Source organism: Pezoporus occidentalis, unplaced genomic scaffold (genome assembly GCF_034315485.1).
Source record: "Pezoporus occidentalis ecotype Australia unplaced genomic scaffold, CSIRO_AGI_Poc_V1 ctg186, whole genome shotgun sequence".
In the NCBI taxonomy this organism is placed as follows: domain Eukaryota; kingdom Metazoa; phylum Chordata; class Aves; order Psittaciformes; family Psittacidae; genus Pezoporus; species Pezoporus occidentalis.
Genome location: NW_026913704.1, coordinates 953,279 through 972,391, shown reverse-complemented (window position 1 = coordinate 972,391; position 19,113 = coordinate 953,279). Strand labels below are relative to the sequence as shown.

General features: G+C 42.6%; 1 protein-coding gene across 7 annotated transcripts in view; it reads right to left on the bottom strand.

Moving 5' to 3' along the window:
• The window catches only part of NTNG1 (netrin G1), a 176,951-nt gene extending 158,522 nt beyond the window's left edge, over window positions 1–18,429 (bottom strand). For 3 of the 7 annotated variants that reach the window (XM_062615914.1, XM_062615912.1, XM_062615913.1), the window contains exons 1-2: window positions 17,814–18,426; window positions 12,020–12,727 (exon numbers count right to left, since the gene is read on the bottom strand). In XM_062615914.1, coding sequence (XP_062471898.1) covers window positions 12,020–12,265 — 246 coding nt within the window. In that variant the 5' untranslated portion in view covers window positions 12,266–12,727; window positions 17,814–18,426. Of the gene's footprint in view, window positions 1–12,019; window positions 12,728–17,813 lie in introns of all 7 variants that reach the window. The other 4 variants (XM_062615917.1, XM_062615911.1, XM_062615915.1 and 1 more) reach the window with 4 other exon arrangements.
• Between the last annotated feature and the right edge of the window lie 684 nt (window positions 18,430–19,113).

Below are 19,113 nucleotides of genomic sequence, written 5' to 3'. Positions count from 1 at the left end.
TATTCATGAGTGTGAAACATGTGCTGCAATTAAACAAGCCAAGCGGTTAAAGCCTCTTTGGTATGGAGGACGATGGTTGAAGTATAAATATGGGGAGGCCTGGCAGATTGACTATATCACACTGCCACCAACCCGCCAAGGCAAGCGCCATGTGCTTACCATGGTGGAAGCAACCACCGGGTGGCTGGAAACATACGCCGTGCCCCATGCCACTGCCCGGAACACCATCCTGGGCCTTGAGAAACAAATTTTGTGGCGACACGGCACCCCAGAGAGAATTGAGTCAGACAATGGGACTCATTTCCGGAATAACCTTATAGATATTTGGGCCAAAGAGCATGGCATTGAGTGGGTATATCACATCCCCTACCATGCACCAGCCTCTGGGAAAATCGAACGGTACAATGGACTGTTAAAAACTACACTGAGAGCGATGGGTGGGGGAACTTTCAAGCATTGGGATACACACTTACCAAAGGCCACCTGGTTGGTCAACACCAGAGGATCTGCCAACAGGGCTGGCCCAGCCCAGTCAGAACTGTTACATATTGTAGAGGGGGACAAAGTTCCCGTGGTGCATATGAAGAATTTGCTGGGAAAGACAGTCTGGGTAATTCCTGCTTCAGGTAAAGGCAAACCCACTCGTGGGATTGCTTTTGCTCAGGGACCTGGATATACTTGGTGGGTAATGCGGGAAGATGGGGAAGTCCGATGTATACCTCAAGGGGATTTGATTTTAGGGGAAAACAGCCAGTGAACTCAATTGTATGCTGTTGCCTGCTGTGTAATGCTTTTATAGCCCATCAACTAGATGTCTCCAGGTCACCAGCGACTGGCCCTGACTTCCCTCCAGCCATCATCCCAACAGAGAATGAACTTTGAACATCATGGACCGAATGGACTCGGCAGCATTATAGGGATTGGTCCATGCACTAAGAAAATGATTTTTCCTCTTGGTCTGTATGTATATGGATGTATATATGTGGGAGAGCGATGGTGTATTGAAAAATGTGGGATCTGAGCACGACGTGAATGGTATGGAATAAGGGGTGGATAATGTCCTGGGTTCCGCAGTGGCAGTCATGTTTTTCCTTTGTGTTAACTGGTACAGTGCTGTGTTTTGACTTCCAGTTTGAGAACAGTGTTGGTGAAGCCGATGTTCTCGGTTGTTGCTAAGTGATGTTTACCCTGACCAAGGACTCTGTGAGGCTCATGCTCTGCCAGGGAGGAGGGGAGGCTGTGAGGAAGCAGAGACGGGGCGCCTGACCCGGGCTAGCCGGGGAGGTATTCCATACCACAGCACGTCATGCCCGGGGTGAGGGGTAACTGGGAGTTACCCGGAAGGACAGGGGTTTCGGGGTGGAGCTCGTTTCTCTTGGCCGGTGGTATCGTATTCTCTTCCCTTGTTATTTTCCCTTATCATTGTTGTAGCTGATAGTAGCGGTGGTGATTTGTTGCTGGACTGTTTTTGTCTCAACCCGTAGGAGTTGCACTCTCTCGATCCTCCTCCCCGTTCCTCCGGGAGCCGGGAAGGGGAGAGCCCCGGTGCGGGGAGGCAGGGGGGGGAGACGGACACGGACCTCGATTGTTGTCAGCTCGGCACCACTCACTGGGAGTGAGTGAACAAGCTACCTGACTGGGTTTAAACCACGACAGATGGCTTCGCAAGCCCCAGAGTCCTTAAAGTGTGATAAGACAGAGATCCAGCAGGAGGAAGGCAAGCTCTTGTGTTCTTTGAAGCAAATACCCATTTCTCTCTTCAGCTTTCTCCAACCTTTTCAAGAACCTCCATTACAACAAGGCTGGAGAGTAGGGCAGGCCTCCAGGAGGGGAGCAGGGAAGGCACAAGTGCCAGATGTACGGGAGCCACATGCTTCATTGTTGTTGCACCATCCCATTTAATGCACATTCACCACTTTACACAAGCTGAAGACTTGCAGAAACAACTTGTAGAAGGAGGCAAAACAAATGAGTATGTGGCTTCAAAAACAAACCACCCCCCTGCGAATGCCAGGCATCGACCATTTGTCCATTGTTTAACATTTAAAAATGGCATACTCTCTATTATGGCTTAAAATTTTACAAAATATTATTCTGAGAACCTCATATTTTCTGATTAACAGGAAAAAAAAAGGAAACTTTTTTTTGGAGCCTTGCTTTTAAACCTATAAAACCTGAAGTTCATAAATGATGATGCTTAGCTAATGTTGAGTGCTGCAACCGATGGCGGTGCAATTATGGAGAACTATGGGAGGATTATTCAATAATAATCTTCCGTCCTTTTTAATTATTTACACATAAGCCATGAGATGCATAAAGCTAAAATACTACATTTTAATATGCAAACCCCGATATGTATTCTAGCTGGCACTTTCCAGCTAGAAGGTCTAAAAAATGCTTTCAGTGCATTCTTGCATGCCCCCACATTGCAAAAACTGAAACTGAGATAAAAAGGTATCCCATTTACCAAATCCTGTCCTGTCCTTAGAGACAATCAACCTTGCACTGCAGCTCACAAGGATGAAGTACTCCAAACCCCAGCATGAGTATGAATAAAAAAATTTTATAATAGAAAAAAGTTGGAAATAAATGAACTTTAGAGAAATTGCTTCTGGCAAGAAAAAGATGAAAAGATAAAGGCATACTGTTAATTTTGGTTTTATTTAAGATGGTTTTAAAGTTTCCAGTTGAGAATTTTAAACTGGGTACAATCCAGAGGATAATATACGCTACTAAGGAAGCAGTATTTGGGCACACAACCCATTGCTGTCAGCAGAAGTTCTGTTGACTTAAACAGGGAACATTAATTTCAGTGGAAGATCGTATTTTAAGTCCTGTTTATGGGAAGTCTGACACTAAGGTATAAAATACACATCATGATTCACATCTACCTGCTCTTTTGTTACAAAAGAATATGTTTTGTTAAAAATCAAAGCCAGTGCTTCAGATAACAAAAAGATTGTATGTTCTTAACCTTTTATTTTCTAAAGCTTATCTAGCTTCTATTTCAGAAAAAAGGGGGATTTGGGTACAAACTGCTGACAAAAACCTACCCCAGAATTTTAGTGAGAAATGCTGCAGTGCTTAAACCCCTGAAACCCATTACTTAACGCTTCTGTAAATTTGAGCAAACTCATGCAAAGCAAGGCACCTTGCTAGGATATTTCTGCAGGCTATCCCTACAGTATTCATACTGTTTGGCAGATCCATATGGTCAAGGAAGCCAAGAGGCATGTCAGAGTCTGCAAGTCTGCGATAAAAATAGATGGGGAAAATATCACATGCAAAAAGTTGAAAAGTTCTTTTAGCAGTCAGAAGATTACATCCTGTACTTTTTTCTATAGCTATGCACATTGTTGTTTTTAGAAGATGAGGGCTCTTTGTGTAGTTGCCTGCTATTCCCCCCACAAGTCATTTGTAAATGTCATCCACAAGTAGCTCTTTCTAGTTTCCACTGGAGGAAAGAGCCTTATGAGCAGGTGTAGATGGTAAAAAGCAAATTGATGAGTTAAAATGATGGCTCCTGACAGTTTTACAGATAAAAATCGAAAATGCACCAGGATGTTGGAAAGACACAGTTATGCACATGTAAGGGAACGCTCCTCCCATCATAACGGTGTCCTCTTTTAAAGGTTTTACAACTACTTAGGTACCAGAATTCTCTCTGGGCTGAAGCCCAATATGAAACATCTCAATGCTACAATTTCTTGCTTGCAATAAATATAATTAAAATTCATTTGTGCCGTTTTCTTTCCTCTCCTTTTCTATTACTAAATTTCCTATAAACAATCTGCCTAAAGAACTAGAAAAAAAAGAAAGCAAGCCATTTTACAGAAAATAAAATACAGCAAACATCAAAGCTACATGAAATTACTTAGGTGCATTGCCACGCCAGCTCAGTGTCAGGGATTTTTGTGTCCCTAGCTATATTTTTATTTGTAAATCAAGATGGTGCCACTGCAAGTGACCTGTGAAAACATCAACTTCCATACCCAAAACATGCATCCACAGCCATTGTTTCTACAAGTAAATCAGCTACAGAACTACTTCCTATTTTTTGAGTAGTGAGATTATTTTTGAGTATCTAGATAGTGCTTACAGGCCTAGGAAAAGAAGTTAAATATTTGGTTTAACAGATCTCCTACCTGGTTCTACCAGGAGGTATGTGGGGTTTTTATGTATTGGAAATTGCAGCTTTGGCAAAACAGTATCAGTTTAAAACAAACCAAACAACAACAACAAAAAAAAACAAAGCCCCAAAACCCAGCAGCGGTACTCATACTAAAGTTCAGCAGCCCTCACAAATTTAGCCCTTTCTAAACTCTGTGGATAAAAACAAATGACAGGCTTTCACCTCCCTATAAGGAGATGGGTAATTTCTATACTTTGTCAACAGGGACTGCTAATGCTTGCCTGGATTTCTCCCCCTCTGCTCCATGGCAGAAGGAATGAAAGCCTGATTATCACCTCAGTACGTTTTTTTTTTTTCTTGAGTGCTTCAGCAGAATACTGTGGATGTAAATGTTTGCAGTGGGTGACTTGGGCTGTATATAGGACATAAAGACTTAAATGTTAAAATCATTATTGGGAAGTCATCTTATTGACATCTGCGTTCTCGAAGGACTCCAGGGGAGCTTGCTAACCAGAACAGTTGTCCTGATGTACACAGGGTTTCCAGAACTCTCGGCTGAGTTCACTTGGCTTTATTTCAACTAAGATGCTTACCAATCTAAATTTTAGTATATGGAAGTGCCTCAGGAACCCGCATTTGGTTTTCAGTGATTCTTAGCTGTTAAAAAGTACAAGCCCTGCAAGAAAGAAAAATGAATCTTTGGTGTTTAGAGACATACAGTTAGTAAATGAAAGAGGAAAAATATGTTTGTCCAGAAAATTTGGACAAACCTCAGCAGCATAAAACTAGCTCTGCTCAGTTCTGCCAAGTAAATTCAAAGTTTGCACTTTGAGACTTGCCCATCACAGTGGGAGGAAATATAATATCACACTCCTTGTACACTGTCCTTAAAATGAGAGAGCAGTGTGGAAAGCCTAATGCTGCACAGCTCACTTGGGACCACAAGGCATGGAGCTTGTGACTGAAACATGTGAAAGTAAACCAGCTGCTCCCCTTGAGGGGTCGATCCTGCACCACCTCTCCTCCAGGCTGACTGCATGACACCGCTGGATTAGAAAGCAAAGGTCACTCTGCTGAAAGGAGGACTTACCTCTGCTGGGAAAATATCTCAGTTCAGGGTTTCTAGCAGAGAAGGCAGAGGGTCACCTGCTGCTGCCTCCTCTCAGCCTGGGAAGGTGGGGTGGGATGCACTGTCCTACCCAAATGAGGAGTGCTGGTCGAGATGTTGCTTTACTGCATTGTTTCTTTGCATCCCAACAAATCTTATTACAAGAGCCTCCCTGCAGTGAGCCACAGTCTCGAGATCTCCCCTGCCTTACCACAAGAGGTTCAAATTACAATACATTGCTGCTGAAGATTTTATTTATAAGGCAGTGTTATTTTACTGAGAAAGACGGCAAAGGTGCTTTTGAGTGAGACATTTGTGGTCCAGCCGCATTGGCAGCAATCCATTCAGATTCCCTGTGAATGTCAGAGTATCCATTTTACAGCAGAAGCTGCTTACTTCCTTATAAAATTGCTGTTTCCACACCCAAACAAGACCAAAAGCCTGAATTATGGCAGAGTACTTGGGTAGCTTCACACGGATACCCTCCTCTGCTAGTGCAGGAAGGTGCTTTGCGGAGTCCAAGGTGCTGAGAGCAGCAGGGAGGGACAGCAGCTGAGGTATTTGAGAGAACCACATCAGCAGAGCCTCCATCTCCCCCCAGTGAGCCCTTGTTTTGTAAGATCAACTGTTATTCCAATAAATTGATCAATGTGTTAGCTACAAATGTCCTGTATTTCCAGCTAACTTCAGGGAAAAGAAAAATAATAGGAGATCACGTACCAAATGGAACAAAGGTGGTGTTAAACACAGCTGTTAAGCAGTCTCCATGACGTGTGTTTATAAAATATACATCTTGTTAAAAGGATGCATTTGTATACATAGTAGTTATATGTGCCTTAAAACTCTGCAACTGAGAATAAGTAGAAGCCCTTGACTTCGCTTAGGAAGCCTGTTTTACCCCAAAATATTTTTAACAACTTAAGTACTTTGTGGGCGTGCTTTTGCTTTGTTTAAGGTTTGAAACCATTCCAGCAGCCAAAGTGTAACTGAGGAGAAAAAAACAACTGGATGGGGTTTTGTTAATGATTTACTGGGCAATCTTCATGTGTGATAATGAATAAAATGCAAATCTCTTTCAGTGGCAATTATCAGTTTTGATTTATGAGAAAATATTAATTTTTAGATTGCTTCCACTTGGAAGAAAACTTACCAAACAAATTTATTTTACATTTTTTTTATTATTCCTACTCTCATTAAGTATACCCATTTTTTTCTTTTTTATGAAACTAAGAACTCCTTTCCCTGGAGGTCCAATAAATGAGATGCCTTTGAAGTGTCTGCAAGCAGGCTGCTACTGAAGGCACAGGTAAGCTGTTGCCTCTGTGTTGACCAGTGGGAGGGAGCAGGGGGAGCAGCAGAGGAAAAGGGCATCGTATGAGCTTCTCACATTCCTTTTGTCCTGATAGCTGCTCCAGTCTGAGGCTGGAAATTAAGGACCAAAGTGGCGCTTCGATGGGAACAGTCATGTGGTGGTGTAGATGTCCTGTCCTACGCAGGGGAGAGAAGAAAGGGTAGGGGAGCTGTAGCTCATCTTATAGGTTTTGCAGTATAGAAATGAAACGAAATATCAAATAACTTACAAGGAAATAGCAAAATAAGAACTCTGTTCCCTGAAAAATAAGGTTATTTCCAACAACGACAAAGCAACACTTCTATTAATAAAATGTGCTCAAAAAAGTCCAAAACTGATGAATGCAGGTATTGTAAATAAAATCTGCAATAATTTTGAGCTGCATATACTTTTAAAATATACAACTATGATTTCAAATGTCTTGCCCAACAGTGCATGTATGCATGCCAAAATGCTTCCAAAAATACATTTTTATTTCTCATTTTTGATTTATATGTTACTCAGAAGAATATCTGATCATTTATTTATTTCAGTAAACATAATAATGGTATCACCAACTACACTATGGAGCATTTTCCTTCTTTTAAGCAATATGAGCCTATTTGTAATTAAGCATATATTAATGATTCTGAAAGTCTTGGAGGGAAGAATTTAATGTCCACCTCATAATATTATGCAAGAATTACATGCACAGAAGACTTTTTAATAATCTTTATTTCTTAATTTAGTTTTGATTTGGCTATGAAATACAGAGTAGCACTCAAGGGCTCAAATTTCTATTGTCATCAGCATTTCTGCTCTATAAATTGTACAAATGCACAGGACTCCCGTCTGTAGGCTGCTTTTTGAGCTTCTATTTAACCTAGAAGAAAATTAGCTGCAGGCAATGGATAATTAATGATAATTTCACCATTTTTTAGCCACTGGGATGTGGGATGGTGTTATGATAGCTGGTCTAAACATAAGCAGAAAATTGTATTTTTATGTAGCTGTTTTAGCCACAAACACAGCTTGGTAAGGTGAATTCATCTCAGTTTGCCGATTACAGCAATAGCCACTAGGAGTCTCCTGGTTAACTTGGTGGTGAATTTTTACAGTAATCCTGGCTAAGGTTTGGATGCAAACCCTATGCTAAGCCTGGATTTCAGCACAGGGGCCAGCGCATGCAAGGGCGACTTTGGGGTGGTAGGATTGCTATGTTTTAGAAACAAAGAAGTCAGAAGTCACCTATGCACTGTTCTTCAAGGGCACAAGATAGTGGCAGTCTTTAAAAGTCAGACTTGTTTCATTTTATAACTGGACAGAGTTTTGTGAAATTGTAACAAGTGCTCACAAAGAATGAAGTAGACGATATCACCGTTAGTTACTCCCTGGGATTTAAGGCAGATATGTTTTGTAAACTGAAATGCTGCAGGCTGTAAGAACCAGCATCCCTAGGGTACTGAAAAATTTGCTTACGCTATCTCTGTAAAGTGAATCCTGCAGTTTGGAAAACATTAAGTAGCTTCTGTCTCTTCTCTCTTCACCTTCCCCTTCCTTCTCCTCCCAGGCCAACTAAGTGTAAGCATATGGTGCCAGATACGCTCTTACACTGCCAAATGCTTGAAGTTCATGAATTACAAACTCACAGGAATGGTCATGCTGGCTCAAATGCCGTGATCATCCAGTCCAACTCTGGGACAGCCAAATTTCCTTGAAGAAATGCCACAGAAAGCAGACATGCATTTTCTGCCGGTGTGTATGCCTCACTCTATGTAGCTAGGGACTGCTTTAAAACATACAGGGAACCCAGAGATGACCAGTCAAGTCCCTCTGTCAGCGGCTGGTTATTCCACAGGCAGAAGTACTACCTGTTGGGGAAGGATGCTGTCATGTCCTCCTTACACACGTGAGCAACTCCATGGCCAGAAACTGCTATGCTGACTGCTCTAAGCCACTCATTTGCTTATATGTTTCTTCCCTGCATCTCTCCTCTCAAGCTAGATCCTTTACCAAGCCCTAAAAAGCCTGAGTGACTTCTAAAATGATTATGAGATTTTAAACGCAAAATAATTTGGAGGGCTACTTATTTGGCTTTTGGAGTTTCTTGGTTTCATTTCAAACTTTTCTCTGCAACTGGAAGGACTAGGAAAATAAAGATGATGCTTAAATGAAAGCTGAAACTCTCACATAATTGTAGGTTTCCAAGGGTTTGAGATTTCAGAATAATCTCATGAGTTCAATACTATAACTATAATGTTATATTCAGAATAGATTGCATAGAAGCTATTGTTGGATAGTTTTCCAGCTACATGTTCCCTGTAATACCTATGGATGCTGTCCTGGAGGGATGACCCAAAGGTACTTACAAGTGGTGAGCTGCCACATGCTAGGTTTAACTACCACTAGAATAGTGTTGTTTTTTGCAACAAATCTGAATGTACAAAACTTCATTATCTGGTCTGTCAACTAAACAAGCTCACGGAGTAAAAAATTCATAATGGACTCATAAGAACATTTAATTCCATAGGGAATATACAGAAGTAAGTAGGAGGCAAATTTTACTGCCCATCTCATCTCTACTGTATGCATGTACGCATTGCAATGCATGATTACATTGTGTGTTATTCCAAACTATTACCATCACCTTCTCACAGACTGCTTTAGATTTTACCATAATCTCCCAGCAGGACCTGGGACTCTCATTCTCTTTGTGTTTCAGGGGTATAATCTACGCTACACTAATAGCTGACACAAATTCAACAGCTAGTATCTTAGTCCACATAGTAGTAGTGGACAGAAAATTACCATGCCTGATGAAAGGCTGTGTCAACCTCCTCCTCCTCTTCCTGCAGAAGCAGTCTCAGCTCTTTGGTACCTTATTGTTATGATATCTGAAAGGGCCCTGATCTTGTTAACCTGATTTCAATAACAAAACACTGGTACACACGTTTAGCATGAAAAAATCCAATACTCACAACAATAAACTCAAGCATTTATATAAGTCAGTTCAGCACTTTGCCATGCTGAGAAGAAACCTTTGGATCTCTGTCATTTAATTCTGGGATTTTTTTATAGTGCAAGAACATGCCTAACAGGAATGCACTCTTTTTCACTGCCCAGCTTCTCCAAGTATGTCGTTGCTATCTTCTTAACTAAATGTCTAAACATAAAATTAAGCACAAAAATAAAAGATCTCACTAGGAAATGCCAAAGGCTCTTCCCTAAAAATATGTAAAACCTCATTTGGAAGGAAAAATGTAATTTCTACACATAGAAGTAGAGATAGACATAAAGCATTTTTAGGAATGAGAGCGCTCTGCCGCTGTGCAGTACTTCAGGAACATCAAGCATTTCTGTCACTTTCCTAATTACCGATTTCCTAATTAACAATGCATATCTGAATATAGTGTTTATGCACAATATACATCTATACTTAAAGCAAATACAACAGCTTATCATGTAGGAGTTAATCACTCTACATTCACATCACTAAATACAGATACTCATGAGCACTGTCCTTCTCCCCAGTTCTTCCACTTTCTCTAGTTCTTGTGTCAGGATTCTGGTGGCCTTCTGCATCTTAAGGGCTTAAGCAGCAAGCCAGGTACAGCTGTAACCTCAGGTCATTTCATGCAAATTTCCATCCCCCATCACAGCATTAGGGACCTTGCTAGGTCAAACATTTTCAGGGGAGGTCTGACACCATTTTATTTGTTTTTTAAAATGTCTTTTGTTTAAAATCATTATTCTGACTAGAGACAAGGCTGATAACCAAGGCCTTCAGAAACTTAAAAAATTACTGCTTCAGTGTTTATCTGCACTAAAAGGAAGAAAAAAATTTTGCTGGTTTCTTTTGCACTAAGAACAACTTTTCTTATTCAGTACATGATGAGTTACTAAACATCACTGGTTGAGGGCTAAATCACAGCTGTTGCTATTCTGAGGGAGAAAATACAGTCCAAGATACAGAAAAAAGACCATATTACATGGGGTACATTGCTTTTATTTGTTTTAAAACAGTGGCTGCTTGAAGCTGCTCTGAGGTTTAGAGTGTCAAAGCCACGTCAGCAGAGATGGATTACAGAGCAGAGAGCAAGTGGTGCTGTCAAAGGTTCACAGTGAATATAATTTATTCACGTGGCTCCACAATTTATCACGTGGCTATTAATGTTCGTGGGAAGCAGCTGCATGCATGCACATAATGCCCTAAATGTATGTGTGGTCAGACCTGAACTCCTTACAGAAGAGTAGTGGTTAAAAATGATGCCATAAGGCATTTAAAAGCCAATTTCCTTCCTGTGGGGATGCTGTCACACAGCAATGATGATTCGTATGCAGGCAAATTAATGTCTTGTAGCCTTTTCTCAATTATGGTAACTTCACTTACCAGAACTCGCTAGGTTTTCAATTCTAAATTATGTAGGTAATGTGATGTAAGCTTCCAGTACTTTATTAGTAGATCTAGGTACATATGTTAAGCACCTCAAACACAAATTTTCTAGTTAAAGGATACTGTATTTTCCACTCGGTATTTCGCAGAAACATTCCATGGCAAAGAAAATAATTTCTCTATGTTAGTGAGAAGAAACAAGTTATGAACATGTTGAAGATTTTAACTTCAATGACCTCTTACGGCACAATCTATCAAACACTTGCGAGCAGCATGGCTTTAAAAGATTGATATATACAATGTCTGCCTGATTTCTCATACCTGTACGATTATTTCCCAAGCCCAACATTTCCAAACCTGTTCTTTAATTTTAGGAGCATGTAAATTAAGTACCTTGGCTTTGTTTATTTAGTTGTCTTGAACGCTTACAGTTTGAGTTAAAGAAGAAAGCTGTGAGTAGCTGGCAGAGCTGGACCCTGCGTGAAGGGGTTTCTTGGTGCAGTGTCCATACAAGCAGGTATGGATCTGCTGGTACACACCTGCTGTGTGCAGTAGCAATGCTCCAGCAGTGCTGCCCGTGGCTGCATGGGCTTGCTGGAAAAGCTTCACCAGACCAGTTCCCATCACCAGTATTTAAGCTTCTGTAGTTTGAGTTTCTAACAGTTTGGAAATTATGCTGAATATTACACCACATTATAATGCTTTAAGGTGATTTGTATTAGAACCAATTCACTCAAGTCTTTTGTGGTCCAATCAAACACACCCCAGTTATAGGTTAGCGCACTAGGAGTTTTATGCTGCTTGCTTTTGAGTTATTAAAAGTTGGCCTAAAGAGATATCAAATTTAGATGAAGTCAAGTTAGGTCCCCGTAAGTAGAACACCTCATTGCCCAGCTTAATGTACTGCTCTGCGTTTTGCTCAGCAGAACCTTTCACATTTGGAACACGATGTAGATTTTCTTGGATAATTACATGTGCACTCTAGGGCTTCCGTTTTGAAGCCATCTATCACAAATATATACCCACTAATTAAGCAAAATTAAAAGAACGCCTTACCATTGCACAGAAAGTCTCAGGAGGATCTCCACATGTTATGTCTGGGGGATCCAGAGTCACTTTTACGTATTTGATCATGTCCCTGGCTTCCGGCTGGCAGGCCATGTAATCCCATACTTTTCCTTCTTCTGTGTAAATCTGAGTCTTACACACGTCATAGTGTCCCCACACGGAAGGGTAGTGCTGCATCACAGAGGATACGGTAACCCAGAGGGCGTGAAGTGACAGGAATCTTGACAAATACATTTCTAAATCCTTTTAGGTCACCTTCGTAAGGATGTTCAGTACTGGCGTCTGTGCAGTCTATAGATGATACATACGTTTACATATACATGTATATATTTTATAAAATAGGTTCCAACTCAAGTGTGAAGCATTAGGATCGGGCGTTTGCTTCGCTAAGTTGAAGACTTTGGTAGGAGCCACCCAGACCGCGATGACAACCTTTCGCAGCAATGCAGTGATTGTCCTTTGTCTTATAACTTATCTGTCAGGGCTTCTTGTAAAAGATGTCCAATAGCAGATAATAATTTGTGAAGCTGCAGGTCTTCCGCTACACTGTCGATAACCCTGAGTGATCCTCCGTGTTCAGGGCTTGCAGGGGATGCCCAGACACACTGATAAATCAGTATCTGAAGAAAAAGGATGAGTGTCTGCAGGCTGGTGTCTGTTTCCCATCAATCATTCTTTTTTTCTGGCACCAGCACCCTTTTAGAAACAATAAAAATTAGAGTTATTGTCCAAGAATCAATGCATTACAAAATATATGATATGTTGACATTTTGGAGGTTTGATGCAATATAAAGCAAATTGCTATAATATGGATAACCTTTACCATAGGTGTTGTGCTAGCATGAACGAACTACCAGAATGATTCACAGTGAAAAGTATTTTGACATGAAGGATTTAACTATTCTTTAACAAAGACAGATTTATAATGTTCCAGGTGAGTTACTAGTTTCTGCTTCCAAAACTGTATTTTCAACATAGCAAAACCAGAGAGCAATGTACTGAACTCAGACTATTGCCCAGATCATGTAGGCAGGCAGGCAGGGGAGCACGCAGCCCAGTGCTGCGGGGCAGCAGCAGGAAGGCTCTTTTATTAAAGTGACACAGAGATGGGTAACAGGACTACCAGGTACAGATGGTGTCTTGGCAAGAGGACCTCAGTGAGCTCCAAAAGAGCTTTTGGAAAAGTAACAAAGATATTGTAAGCACACACTTCTGTTTCCTTGAAGTTTCTCATTAGCATTGGAAGCGCTTTGCACTTCTTTTTTCCCCTTTGAACTGTGATTTACTGATCACACTGGGGACAAACTACTGATAAAGATAATGGTTTATTTGTAGCTTATTATAAGGATGCTTACCACTCCTGCATCTTAGTTTCCTAGGTTTTGGGGTGCAGGTACCTGCAAATTCAGCATTTATTTTACAGCAGATCCATCCCCTTCCCTCTCTTCAGCAAAACAAACAGAAATTCTCTTGGTCTGTACCACCTAAATTATATTATTACATGTACAAAAACCTAGGCTCTTATGACTTAAAATATGCATATCCTAAAAAATACAGGCAAAATATAAACTATGAATGAGGGAGACTGCAAAGCCAGGGTAAGTACCCTAATCACAGAAAGGGGAAACAAGGGCTAGGAACTCCAACTCATTTCTCTCAGCCTGTGCCTGGTGTCAGCCCATGCCAGCTGAAGATGGGGAGCCTGGGTGCTGGGCTCTCTGCGGGAGTAGGATTCCAGCCAGCTGCTGCAGCACGTCTGAATTCTTTTTGTCTGGATGACAAAATCTAAGCAAACCCATCAGACAGATGTTAAGAAACAACTGTAAGTTACCACTCTCTGCAGCCCCCTTTGCTTGTCCCTAGTTTTTTTAATTATGCTCAGTGCTATGAACCCTTCTATACCTCAAAACCATGGGAAGTGGTATGTGACCTGGTGAGCTCCTTAGCTATTTGCAAGCAGCCTCCCCATATATTTAAATAATGCTTCATCTTAAGCTGAGTTAAACTACAGACACTATGAAATGCCAACAGATGGCTGAATTGTGTTTCCATAGCGAAGTAATTTACAATAATTGCCGTATGGATGTAAATGCAATTTTCCATTATATTAATTTTATCAAGTGTTACCATACAACTCTCATATTTTATCAGAATAGGCAGAGAATATCTGTATTTCCATGCAATAGCAATTCTCAATTAGTTCACACATCTTTAAGTTTAAATCTGAATTTTCTGCACAAAAGCAGAAATATCTAAATTAAATCTTTCTAAGAAGCGTACTGTGTAGTACCACTGGTTTTATAGTGACCTTACATTCTTTTTTTTTTGTTTTCAGTGGGAATGTTTACTTATTGTCTTGGAATTCAGGAATTCAGAGAACACTTTACATGTCATCCTAAAGACACCTCATAGTCTTTCCTATTAGTCCTGTCCAATGTATTTTACTATTTCGCAGGGGAGAAAAAAGCCACAGTCAACCAAACAAAACCCCATAGCTTAGAACAATTATTATACAAAAGAGAAACAACTACTCTGCTAAAAAAAAAAAAGAGAGAAATTATTTTAAATTTGTGACAAATCAAAACACACTCTATATTGGAGAATGCTAGGTCATAGCTGGAATAAACAGTAGGTGAATATCATGTTTCTGTGTACAAATAAGAAGTTACTGACTTTAATTATCCTTAGACTACAAGCCTGTATATTCAGGAAAAAACAGATCTGTTTTCTTTCAACATCTTCCTTGCTAGCTCTTCAGTTACCTGTAACCTTTTATAACTGCTGAGACTAAGAACCACTAACAAACAGGACTGCATGGAACTAAAATAATGTGAAGCAAGCCACCACCTTAACACACTGCACTGAAATACTTCCCATATAACGAATTCTCATTAAAGTAAGCCAGTCATAATGATGGTCGTTACACAGAATTATAGACTATAACATCGACCGAATTTAGTGCACTGACAAAGAAAAAGTGCAGAGGAGTGCAAGACATCTGAGCATTAGGCAGGTGTAGCAGTGTACAACAGACATTCCTGACAAGAAGCAGCCAATTATAGCTTAAATTTCTGGCATATAACCAGTTCTGATTAATAGTTTTCCATTACATTACAGACATATTATTAATGTATTAAAAATGTCAAGCTTTGGCAAGAACTAATACAGCATGGCTCAGTTAGTCTGCAGTATCTTCTTTTAATGAGCTCACATTGATACAGGGAAAGATATTGACCAAAGCACATTAAGGATCCTGTTCTGTTTTTTTTTTTTTCTGATGGAGCTATATGATTTCTCTTGCTTATATTTATTCCTGCAGAGTCACTCACGATATGCATTCTACATTTGTGTGCTCTATTGCTAAGGACACATCTATTTGAATGGCTCTGTAAAAAAAAAAAAAAATGCTTAGAATAACACTACTGAAGTATACAGCTGTATCAGTTATGTAGCTCTAAGCTGCTATCTGTGGGCAACACTAAGAGATGTTTTCCTTCCCGGTAATGCCTGTGTGTTTGGCCTTATGAAAAAGCAATCCAACAAACTGGGGATAACTAATGTCCAGTGCTCCGACCCCCTGAACCTCATGGTGCTCTGCTAGTCATACACCATGGGTTTTGGTGGCCCATGGGGATAGCAAACAGGGAGCAGTGTTCTTACTGACTGAGGGCAAAGGCTGGCAGGACATTAGCTAATGTATGAAAAGCTTTCAAAGCCCATTCCTCTTTTGTGGAGCAACAGTGGTATGAACTACAGGGTGTTTTGGGCACTGGACATTCCTATGGGTCATAGCCTCTGCAATATAGAAAACACTGGGAGGTACTGGAGAGGCAAAAGTGCTGAAAGCACTTCTGCTTTCCCTGCCTTCGCCCAAAGAACCTCTCCATCTGCAAAGTGCTGGGCATACGAGCCACAGAGTGTATGTTAGAGCTGCTTGAGAGGAGTTGCACGCAGCTGACCTCCAAACTCAAACCAGCTGTGAAGGCAGTGCTGAGCACCCACATCCCTTTCCAGGTGGGTTAAGTCACACCTCACACTGCATTTTAATTCAGCAGCCTGAGCAGGTACCCCCTTTACAGACCAGATAAAACATGTCTCAGCAGAATCGGTGCCACTGAAGAACTTCAGATCTCATCAGGGGTTGTTAGCAAACACTCCTTCTCTGCCTCCTTCCACCATAGTGAGAATCCACCCCCTTTCCAAATAACTCCCTCTGCACAAACTGGGTTGGCTAGATACCCTGCCCGAGCTCCCTGCTGGGAAGCCGCTGTGTAAACCATAAAGGGGGCTCCCGGCCTCCCTCTTGGCCAAAACAGCAGGTAAGCGAAGGAGGTAATAAAATAACAAGCAATCACAGACCATGCATTGGAGAAAGCGTAGCTGCCACCACACACAAGTAAGAGCGAGAGCCAAAACCAGTTGTTATAATGCATGGCAGTCTGACGAGAATCGGCTTAAACGCACAAAGCACGGCAGGGCACTCTGGCTGTCATCTCCCAACACCCGCGCCTGCAGAACAGTTTCTCCCAAAGGAAACATGTTTCAAGTTTGTATCCCTAAGGGCTTCAGCAGCTGAGCGTATCTAATCAAGCCCAAGTAAAAGAGCCGTTGTGTCTGCTCCCAGCTATTAATTATTTAAGTCTGTTTAGAACATACAAAATAATGTGTATTGCAAAACAGAACTAATCCTCATACCTGCAACTTACATCTAATAACTTCTCAATGTTTTATACCTTGCTATACACACAGACAACTTGAGAACCTGGTACATACAAAGCTCCTAGATTTTAAAAAACTACTCAACCCCTTTTATAAGCGCAAAATTATCCATCAATGCAAACAAGAAGTGAACCTATATTCAATAATTTTCTATATGCTTTCTGTCAATACTTGTATGAAATACAGTATATTACAAACAATTTCTGTGGTGCCTTTGGACTCTGAACAAAGTTTAGGTTCTATTTTTATCTAGCTTACTTAATTATTTAGCAAAAAAAGATTTCTTTGCCTCAGGAGGAACGTAAAATGTCGATACCTATCGGCTGAAGAAACTAAAATATAGCATTCTGCTACCAAAATACTGGGATTTGGCACTACACTTAAAATATTTCCGGTTTTCCCACATCATTCCTTGCTGAATGACACCTCATGCTACTGCTGCCATTACTTGCCGGCTAGCATCAGCTGTCAGCATATGGAGTAAAAGCACTTCAGCAATTTAAATTTTAGAGCCTTTGTACAGAGCTGCTTTACGTTTTTCCTCTAGAATCTTTATAATTGTGGTTTATTGCCTTAAATAGCTCTGTACCTAGTTCTGTACCTTGCATTCTCAGAATGCAAGTTAGCAGCTGGGGCAGCCGCAGGTTTTTTGGTCATTACTTTTCTCCCTCATTACAGTAATACCTGTTCCTCAGGCAATATATCCAGTGTACAGGACTACTAAGCTTTCAAGTTGTGGTGCAAGCTGACGACTTTCTAACTGCAAGTTCTTAGCCTCAGAACTCAATGAAGACGAATGCCTACCAGACCCTGAATTTGTTCTGTGCTATTGCCAGGTTTTACATACGTAGCTAGAAAGTTGGGGCCACTTCTCATCAGTGTCACAGGGCTGACGGTTGATGGCAAAGTCCAGGACTCTATGAGGATATTCCCAGTAAATGCTGGAAACTCTCTGGTAAACATCCTTTAAAGCTCCAGAAATATGCCAGAAATCAACCTTTGGTTTTTGGCCAATTAAAAAAAAACACAACAAAACAAAACCCTCACACACCAAAAAAAAAACCAAGCCGGGGAAAGTTCTACTGTGGTTTTCTTCCCCTCGACGGGCTGCCCAGGCCACAGCTTCTCAACCTCAACCGCATCATCCTTAGGCAAGAGAGTGATTTATTCCCTCTTTAAAAGCATTTCCACCGTTTGTTTCACTCACTGTCTCTGCTAACAACTCTGCAGAAGTGAGACTGGCTCCTGGCACATCCGATCCGGAATACTGAAAAGTTGATTGCAGAACAACAAAAGTATATTCAGCAGAAGTCCAAAACGCACATGCACCAACTTTGAGAATACAAAAGCATCAGTTTTATCAGGTTTGGCCGATCTGCGCTGCTCCCCACCGCGTGGGGTTTCCTTAGGGGTTCGGGTTGTGTGGGGTGTGCGTGTCAGCGTCTAGTAAAGCCGACCGCAATTTCCGATGCAACGAGGGAACTGTTTCCAGGTTGAGTACCAACGACCTGACCGCTGCTCCTCGGCCGGCGGGGATGTTCCCACCACCCCGCCCAGCTGTCAAATGGGACTTTTGATCTTCCTCGCTCCTCCCCCGCGGAAAAATCCGCGCTGCGGGGCGGGAGCGGCCGTGAGGAACGCCCTCTCCTCGCGCTTCACTGCTCTTCCACCGGCTGCGCGCCGCGGCCCGGCTAGAGTTCCATCTCCGGCGGAGCAGACGGCCGCGCAGGTACTGCCCCGCCCGGGCCCGGCCGCGCCGCGCTGCGCTACGCGCGGGCGGCAGGGGGCGCGCGGCCCGCGCCAATCCGCCCTCGGTCCGCGCCTCCGCGAGGGAGAACGGTACCCTGACGCGCTCCGCACACGCGTATCCCCCGCTCCGCACCGCGCGGCCCCACTCGTCCCGTCCCGGGGTACGCGGAGTTGCGGGCGGTACTCACCGCAGGGAGCCGGGACGCGCGGGGGGTCCCTCGGCGGCGGCGGCGGCGGCATGAGACGCCGCGGGTCGAGCGAGGGAGCTGCTTCCCCCGGGAAAAGTTGCCGGAGGGGCGCAGGGTCTCAGCGGGGGCCGCCGCCGTCCCTAGGCACTTGTCGGCGTCGAAGTTTGGCGGTGCGAGAGCGGCGGGCAGTGCGCGGCGGTGCAGGCGGGCGTCTGGGCGGGCGGGCTGCCGCTCTCCTTCGGCGCACGGCGAGGCGGCGGACGGTATGCTGGCGAGCAGCTCATCGCCGCGGAAGCGGGAACGGCGCAGGTGCTCCCCGCCCGCAACCACAGCCGCTCAGGGCGAGGGTGTCCCCGCTCGGGGCGCCGGCGGCAGCGGCATGAGGGGCGGGGAGAGCGGCGGTTCGCGCCCCTGTCCGGGGCTGCG